The following is a 9,310-nucleotide window of genomic DNA, read 5'->3' on the forward strand; positions in this document are numbered from 1 at the left end:
GATCTTCGGCAATTTAGTACAAGACGAAAACAATTTGGAAAGTTATCCGCCTTTGATCTGTCCTACGCTCACATCAAAGCAATTTACGGCTTTTAAAACATTCTCTTTGCTCAATTTTTCTGTATGAAGCTCGGAAAGCACGTGAGGTGGAAGTAAAAATCACAAACTACTAAGCACTTGACCCTAAGTACATTGAGTGGATTAGCAAAAACCATTTTGCTGAAACAAATATCATGAGATAAAGACTGAATTTGATGCAGTTTTGGCTTAAGTCGATTAGGTGTTTGTTCAAGAGAAAACGAAGCCGTTAGATACGCGTCGTCAACATAGCGAAGAAGTACGCAGGATTGTTCTAGTTGATAAAGTCCGGTAAGCAAAAATGCTGCCGGTGCGATGAACCAGGAGGATAACGGCAAATCTCAGTAATTAGTACTTGATAGTTGTTAGACCAGCCCACAACGGATGGACGCCTTTACACCATGCATATCACATGTTGAACGCTAAAGAAGCAGGAATCACAATTCTTAAGACGTTTGCAACAGAAAGAGCTGTTTTAAATGGGGTCACACGTGGTTCTGTATTGTTTTCGTGTGGCTAGATAGAACTGCTTATCGTCCGTGCCCATGGGTTGATATACCTAGCAGTCAAATTGATCCGTGCCAGCACAAATTTAAGCATTATCAACTCTGTCGGTTGAATACCTCTTCGCAATTCTTGATATAGAAGATTTGTTACCATTGCCCGAGAACTTCTGCGTATAGAAGCAAATAGTGATTCAATCTGTTCGGGTGAAATTTGGGGGCAGTTGCATTGGCGGCAGCAGCTCGTCAAGGGCATGAATCAAATTTCAAGATTCTTCTGGAACAAGGTGTGAACAAGAAAACTCGGTGGACTGCGCTACGAGGCCGCTTGCCATTCTTGGCTCCATTTGTGAATATGCTGGTTGTGTATGGTATTGATTTGTTGGTTAAGACTGGTCGTGGCACTACTGAAATCGATATTACGATGCGCAGTGAACTTCGCTCGATGCTTGACGTGTTGCGTCAGATTTCCCAAAAGCATAGTTGTCATCAAAGCAGGTGAAGGCATGACACCTTTATACCAGAAGTCAAATCGGAACCGTTGGCACGTAAAGAAGAGTATGAATTATTTGGAGACTTGCCAAATTCAAAATGCAGTAACTATCTATAGAAGATGCCAGCGAATTCGACAACGAGGTTGATGGAGGTCATGAGGACACAGACGCTTAAGCACCAGAACACGACAAGTTAAATCACAAAAAGCATGAGAAGACAAAAAGCTCTGTTGACGAAGGAAAAAGGAAACGCATCCACGAGATGTCCCACTCGAGTGTAAGTGTGTTGTTTCGTCAAGTTTGCTTCAGGAATAGTTGCGATCTCCATACGGTCATGTATATCAATGCCAAATTTTAATGCCTGGTTTTGCGATTTTGGCAATCGCTGTCATCTTTCAGAAAAGATCTGCTTTTAGTGCTGCGATCCAACAAACTAAAGGCTGAACAAGGTAAACAATTAAATTTATAATGACTATTGCATGTATTGGATCGTTGCGCCTTGTGTTCTGATGACCGTCTCGATATCTTCCGTTTCGAGCTCTGAATAACACTTTAACAACAGAAATGTCCATTTGCCCGTAACAGCACTGTTACTTCTACATGTCGATTTGATAAAGCACGTTAAGTGAAATGAAAGCTTACACATTATTCAATTTAGTTCGACAATTACGCTACAACGCAAGGCTCCGATTAATTTTGATCACCTTAAGTTTATAGTACGTCGACCATGGCGAGGTTACGGCCGAGTAGCTGCAATGTACATTGCCCACGAGCGGGAGAGCCCATCATCCATCTTGACTGTGCGCAATTTTTGAAGCGCAAAGTCCTTGTTGACGGTGGCATAGTTCATGTAGAGAAGTGAGAGCCATGGATTGGTTAATTCGTCATTTTGAACGATGGATTCACGTGACAAAATCTCATTCCATTCCTGCTCAACAAAATCATACGTTCGTACATACTCTGTGACGGCTGTAGCTGGGAGCATTTGAATGCCGTGAATGGCATACTTTTCACCACTGAACCAAGTCGCATAGTTGACCTTATTGTCAAAAAGGATGCCCATAACTCGATTGTCGCGGTAATGGTCCGGGTGAGCACGGTTGCCGTCTTCAATCAAAAAGTACGTTTGGATAGCACGAGCGTTAAGCTTGACCATGAGTTTGCCTACGGTTTCAAGACGAACATCTTTTGTGACTTTCCCCAGCAACGTCATGCCATAGTAGAAGTTAATATCTTCTGATGTGCTCTCCTCATCTTTTCCATCGCCAAGTGCCGTGATGCCGTGTGAGTACGAGTGTCCACGGAACCAGTCGAAGCTTCGGAATTTGGGAAAATTTGGATCTACATCGGATGGATTCGCAACATCACGAACAAGAAAACCAGCCATCCGATTTAGCGCTGGAATGCCCGACCACGTTGGGTCTAATTTATTAATGATGGCAGCTGTGACAACCCAGTAACCATAATGATAATGGTGGTCATTGTACATTGTGTTACCAAAATCAACGTTCGGATCGTGAAGAGTAAAGCCTTGGGAGCTCACAATGCCACGATAGATTGTATCGTAGTTGAGAGCGTTAGTCCATGCATTCGTGAGAAACGGAGCCACCAAACCTTCCAGCTTTTTGATGCAGTGAGAAAGCAATTTGGTGTCATCTTCACCAACGATGGACGGATCTCCAGCCATCAAGCACAGCGATGCGTACTTCTGTGCAGCTTTTCCGTTAAAGTAATAGCTTTGACCCAAAGCAATGGTCCACTCAGAGTCAATATCGGCGATCAAGTTCTCCTTGATTTCAAATGACTCGACAATGCTCGCTTTAGGTTTTTGGGAAGGGTAAAAGTCGACTGGAAAGTCTACTGGATCCACCATACGCCACTCTGCAGGTGATGTTTTAGTAACGATTCCCTGCATCAATCCACGCGTTGTGGAATGTGCAGCCACACCTTGAGCTTCAGTGGCAAAGCGCCGATCCATTGTGTCAACATGGTGCACCTGTGCATAATGCAGCATTCCATTTGAACAGTCCCCGCTGGTCTTCCATTGATATGCGTAAGCTGCGTCGTTATAAGCTTCAACGCGACCCCCATCCAAAACGCAATTGGCCGTTAGATCAAACACGCGTTGCTCTTCAGCTGATGCATCTGGGATCAATGCGACGCGAGCAATACCAGTAAATGGCATTTTCATTTCAAGTGAAGAGTGGCCATCGAAGTGCAGTGTCACTTGATCGGAAAAATAAAGATTCCACGTAGCTTTGTTGTCGAACGTGAGCACAAAGCGGTTGTTTATCAAGGGACGACTGGCCGTCTCAGTAGCGTCCAGGCCGTTGATGGTTGATATATTATGGAACGTCTGGAAGCGTGGAGTAAGTCCAGCGTAGCGAGCAGTAACAAACGCCATACCACTTGCGAGTGTTGACTCTACTTTTTTAGACGAATCCTGACTGGAAACAAATCGAAGGTGTACGGTGAGGTCGTCCCAGTCAAAGACTTCTAACGTCGGACGGGTGGAGCTGGAAAATTCCATAGCGGAGAAAGTGAACTCTGGGATTTGACCATGAAGATAGTACATCTCAGCGTCGCCATTACCCGTTAGACCACCTCCGAACAAACGGGTTGTGTACGGGTAGTTGAGTGTCAGACCGAAAGGTTCCTTGAATGGAGAAGGTGTCACGCTGTATGGGTTAGTCCACACGGGCTGTACAATCTCTTCGTTGCCAGTGGTGGCGCCAATCATGTTGCCCCACCAGTCATTCGTTGGAATTGGACGTGAGCCTTCAATACCTGGAGCTAAAAATCTAGGTGGTAGCAGGTTCTTTTGTTCGTCCGTGTGATTAAAAAGGCTTTGTGGTGGAGCTTCAGCGTTGAAAATGGGTTGAAATAAGTCAAACTTGACGTCAGCAGCAATTGTCGTCGCGCTTCGGAGAGTTGTCACGCGAGACTGAAAGACACCGAAGACGGCAGCAGTGAAAAGTAGCGTCGCGACGACTGTCAGCATACTCCATCGGTTAAGGCGATTGCTAGATTTTGGATTGGAAAGTGGGGCAGAGTGTGTCTGAAGCAATGGATTTACCTCCCTATCTTGTCGAGCTCTTGAATTGAAAGACAACATGCTAATGCACTAGTTTCAATGAATTGAATGTTATCGCAGTATGAAGAGCAAAGCAAAAGGAAAAGTGGGTTTTGCTTTGGACTAAACTCCTACATTCTCAAGATTCGACGAGAACGATAATCGTATTGATTGCAAACGTAGCAGCCACAACGCACATATATACACGGATATGAAACCATGAGTGGTGATAGCACCGATGAGACGTTATTGTGCCTTCGCTATGGACGCTGCTACATCAGGTTTTTAATGAAATGAAACTGAAAGTAAATGTATAACGAAAGGCTTAACAGAAAAAGTGCGACCAAACATCGTTGAATCGAAAAAAACGGAAAGTTTGTCGACTGACCACATCTTTAAGGCTTCAGCAAGAAAGCTCTTGCGGTGTACGAGTAGCGCAATACGCGATTATGATAAATACGTGCGTCGATGCAGATATCGATGGCCATGGAAACTAGACTGACTTCCATTTCGGGACGACATTTAAACAATACTGGTAACATTATCCTGCAGTAGGATTCTACTACTCCCTTCGGCAATGAGCTTATACCGATGGCCTATCGCGCGAAAAAAGTTGGTGGCTGAATGCAATCGTCATTTCACTAGCAATTATCATAATTTACCCCAATGCGTACAATTACTTCGAATCTGCGATAGCAAAATCATTTTATACTGAAAAAATTCGTGCAATCGTTGATATATCACAAAGGAAGCCCAAGGTGATTTCTTATGAAACGCCATGAGTTTTAGTCAGAGAAAGATGAATGAATGAGCTGTTTTGTACATAATCACGCTTTGTATGTTCGAAAATTAGAACCACATTGTATTTAAGCTCTTTTTTTTAGGAGATACTAAAATACTAGTATGTTCCTCCTGTCTTACCAAACGAAACGAAAAGTCCAATTAGTTCCACTTGCCATGCCCCACGCTGTTTAGCGTGCAAAAGCAGATGACAAGTTAGACGCAGTTATATGAGTTCGTTGATTTGCCCAGCAAACATTGGTGATAGCGCTTTCTCTGCAATTGCAATCTGATGTTGCAACGACTTGAATCCGCTAAAGCAGTCGCCTAATGTTGAAGCAACTACTTCTTCCGCCGTATTGGGAGCTCGCAGGATGCCATCAGACCCCACCCTATGGTTGTCCACATCAACTGGGTCATCGTAAATACTTTCCTTTGGCTTTTCTGTTGACTTTTGGTTAGACCCGAATAGGCCTGCCACGACGCCCCTGACGCCTTTCACTTTGTGACCTTTTTTGTCAAATTCGCGAGCAGAACGCGCCAAATCGTTTAAAGCGTCGACCGTTGCATGCATCGCACTACGAGCCGCGGTTATCTCTGACTCGGTCGGTTTCTTACAATCGGCGATCTGATTAGCCGCAGCTCGCAGCTCAGAGGTCGAATCTTTTGTTGTTCGAATATCGCTTCTGAGATTAAATTTTGACGTATTGACCAAAAACAATTTATGGCGACTATCAAACTCACTAAGATTGCCTTTTAAACCCTGAAGGCGGTAAACTGCATCATCTGCTGTTTGAATCAGCAATTGCTCGAGCTTAGCAAACACTTGTTTTGTTGCAGTGCGGTCACCAGAAATTGTCATGACTAAACTTTCTCTGTAGTGAACACGTTTACAAATGAGCGGGGGTTTGCATCTGGTGATATGGGTGTCCGTTAGATGTTGGGAGAGAAAAAGCCAACCATGTCTTCGTGCCGTTAATTACGCTGGCTTTTGAAATTGCTGAGAAACTCGAATTCTCGTTCACCGACCCTGCCTCAAATTTCGTCTTTTTTTAAGTCAAGCAAGCACCAACATACCATTAAAATATCTTCTTTATGAACGATCAATAATTCTCAAGGCCGAATATTTTTGGTATGATCCATTCGACCTATCTCAAATAGTTGACAAAGCATTTGACCAGGTAACAGTCGCAACGTTATTCACCCAGACTACAAGCAAAGTTCACTGAAAAGTACAGGGCAATTGAGTTTATCTAACCCGCTGAATCAAAAGATTTGGAGAATTCGCATTCACGACAAGAAGTAGCGCACGGGTATCGAGGGTATGGTTGGCGCTGCTGTAAGTGATCTCGTGACAATTAATATGATTTGTAGAGCCTGATCACCAGATCACGGCTGCACATAAGCTCTATCGCAAAACCAGCATAATGTTTGATCCATTGCGCTTGTCTTAACTTTGAGTCGCAAAATCATTTTGATTGATTTCACAAATTTGCATAAGTAAGATGTGTGTCATGATGAATGTGTGGTTATGTGTTTTGGGGCAAATATTGTGTATCGAGTATATGAGATTTATTTGCGACAGGTTAGTATTACTAGAAAACTTGGATGAACGAGTATCCAATAATCCTAATCTTGAATTTTGGGAATGCTATTTGCGTACTTGTCGTCAGATCGTAAACTAAATAGGTCACGGAATGTAATCGTCGTGTTATAAAATGATGAGGTGTTGCCAGCAAGGTTCACTAAATTTACATTATATTCAATGCTTCGTTTAATGAAACCCGCTTAAATGTTCAATGCTCCGTCATATTAAGTGACACTTATTTTCGGATCAACCCAATTTCCGTTACACAACAACCATTCGCTGCAATAATATAACAGTTGTAAAACTAAACGGGAGAATCTAAATTCGGTGACAAATACTTATGGCAGTTTAGCGTCCAGCAACCCTGGATAACTGACAGAAGCTAAACATTCGCTTGAATTGAAATAACTTACTGTTTTCTAGCCTATACCAAGTCCAAGATGTTTGGGGTGATGTTTAAACGTATGCACAGCAAATACAAAAACGTCCCTACTCCAATATGTGTTGACTACCCATTACTTATCAAGTATGGTATCAGTCTGCAGATCCAAATTGTGAGGCTCAACTGTCCTACGCCAAAGCTTGACATCGACATCGCGCAATCTGAAGGCATGGTTACACCTGTCAGCGCGAGTTGATGCTCAACTGTCTGAAATTTATCAAATTGATATCACTTCTTAAGCTATTTTCCTTTTATAGATGGGCTAACTGGATGCACCATTGGTACCGTTGGGATCTCAACTTTTTCGATGGATTAGTCAGTTTTATTATCTGCTTCATGCTTTTGCCTTGCTCCAATATTAATTGGCAACCGGGTTTCAGAAATTTTCTCATAAGAATGGTTGAAGCATGTGGTAATAGAAGAATTATTCAAGGCCAGTAAATTTGATGGGTGTGCAAAGAAAAAAGTTTAACCTTCGTGGGAGATTGTTGGGATCTGACAATCTTAGGTTGGACTTTGTCGGACAAAATGCCTTTCTTCAATTTCGATAAATATGTCGGATTCAAAGTCGGACGACCTGAACTACCTCATTTCACAACACGATCTCGACAACACAAGCGTTTTAATTATCAAAGCAAAACTACAAATACACTATGGGCAAATCTAGCGATCGTCACATTGCCAGCGAGGGTGAATTTTTCAAGCTAGGGGAAGTTCTTGAAAAAACTGCCAAAGACACATCCACGTGTTTAAAGCTGCTAAAGACGCATTTGTCCGAATACGATAGTCGCAATGGCAACCATTTCATCAACACGGCTTCGTCCTACATGCGCAGCGATATGCGCACTGCGAAGGATATGGCATCGGAGCTGACACATGTGGGCCATCGAATCGCCTCGAATCACAAACCGAACAAGTCGGAGATTTTGTCAGCTCGGAACATGAAGGAAGCGACGACCAAGGCAATCGACTCGCTCAAGATATCGGCTCGCAATTACGACAGAGAGAATGGTCAACGCATGGGTGTGAAAGGTACGATCGATGCTGTCGTTGGTGGACACTCTGACAACAAGGTTGAACGCGAGGGTGGATTATTCAATAACATGCATGGGCATGAGACGACGAACCACCATAAAGGGATGTTTCAGACCAAAGACGACAATGGTGGCGGTATTATGGGAAGTTCGGAAACCGTGGAGACACTCGTAACAAAGATCCTTCGCGATCATTTCGATCTGAGTGCGTTGGAGTATCAGATCACGGCTGCAGAGAAATCTCTTTCGCTTTCAATCGTGGAACGTGCGAAAGAAAAAATCCACGATGTGAAGGAAAAGTTAACGGGCGATCATACTGATGGTCATGTCCACCATTATGGTGGGCACCACTCTCACAACAAAACGGTGTCTCCGTAGTGATATAAGCGGACGCCAAATCGTTGACAAACTTTGAAAAGAGTTGCCTTTACTGGAATGACAGTTAGGTATTTGACGTGCACAACATATATTGACAGTAATAAAATTTCTTTCGGACCGAATAATTTGTTTTGTTTGTTGTTTCACGATCAGATAAATTTGTGAGAACAAACTAGCCTACTGTTCTACATTCTTCCTTTGACTTCTTGATATTTCATTTCGAATGCTAGAAGAGTAAACTTTGTAAGCTAATGCACCGTTTTTTCAATGACCCGCATGGTCTTTGTTACTGTCATGGCGCTTGTCCATCGCGATTCGCTTATTTTAAGGCCATCCACGAAAATGGAAGTAATAAATTGATGTAAAGTGAGAGGGTCTGATTACCGAGCAAACGTTATGGCAGTACAAAGACCATGCGGGTCATTAAAAAACGGTACGTTGGCTTTAAGAAAAGTCTACTGTATTTTCAGCTTTCTTAATTCGAAATGACATTTCAAGAAGTCAACGGAAGAATGTAGAAAAGTAGGCTAGTTCGTTCTCACAAATTTATCTGATCGTGAAACAACAAACAAAACAAATTATTCGGTCCGAAAGAAATTTTATTACTGTCAATATATATGTTGTGCACGTCAAATACCTAACTGTCATTCCAGTAAAGGCAACTCTTTTCAAAGTTTGTCAACGATTTGGCGTCCGCTTATATCACTACGGAGACACCGTTTTGTTGTGAGAGTGGTGCCCACCATAATGGTGGACATGACCATCAGTATGATCGCCCGTTAACTTTTCCTTCACATCGTGGATTTTTTCTTTCGCACGTTCCACGATTGAGGGCGAAAGAGATTTCTCTGCAGCCGTGATCTGATACTCCAACGCACTCAAATCGAAATGATCGCGAAGGATCTTTGTTACGAGTGTCTCCACGGTTTCCGAACTTCCC

At 43.0% G+C, this 9,310-nt stretch overlaps 3 protein-coding genes across 3 annotated transcripts; 1 reads left to right on the top strand and 2 right to left on the bottom strand.

Moving 5' to 3' along the window:
- Nucleotides 1-1,811: 1,811 nt before the first annotated feature.
- On the bottom strand, nucleotides 1,812-4,190 carry PHALS_03581 (endo--beta; the record flags this gene model as incomplete). The annotated part of the gene is made up of 1 exon (XM_024717818.1): nucleotides 1,812-4,190. One exon carries the CDS (start codon nucleotides 4,188-4,190, stop codon nucleotides 1,812-1,814), a length of 2,379 nt encoding a protein of 792 aa, XP_024583279.1.
- Nucleotides 4,191-5,154: 964 nt separating this feature from the next.
- On the bottom strand, nucleotides 5,155-5,790 carry PHALS_03582 (uncharacterized protein; the record flags this gene model as incomplete). Its single annotated transcript, XM_024717819.1, has 1 exon — nucleotides 5,155-5,790. One exon carries the CDS (start codon nucleotides 5,788-5,790, stop codon nucleotides 5,155-5,157), a length of 636 nt encoding a protein of 211 aa, XP_024583280.1.
- Nucleotides 5,791-7,611: 1,821 nt separating this feature from the next.
- PHALS_03583 (uncharacterized protein) lies at nucleotides 7,612-8,370 on the top strand (the record flags this gene model as incomplete). Its single annotated transcript, XM_024717820.1, has 1 exon — nucleotides 7,612-8,370. One exon carries the CDS (start codon nucleotides 7,612-7,614, stop codon nucleotides 8,368-8,370), a length of 759 nt encoding a protein of 252 aa, XP_024583281.1.
- Between the last annotated feature and the right edge of the window lie 940 nt (nucleotides 8,371-9,310).

The sequence above is a fragment of the Plasmopara halstedii genome (assembly GCF_900000015.1).
Source record: "Plasmopara halstedii genome assembly, contig: Scaffold_2386, whole genome shotgun sequence".
Classification (NCBI taxonomy): Eukaryota; Oomycota; class Peronosporomycetes; order Peronosporales; family Peronosporaceae; genus Plasmopara; species Plasmopara halstedii.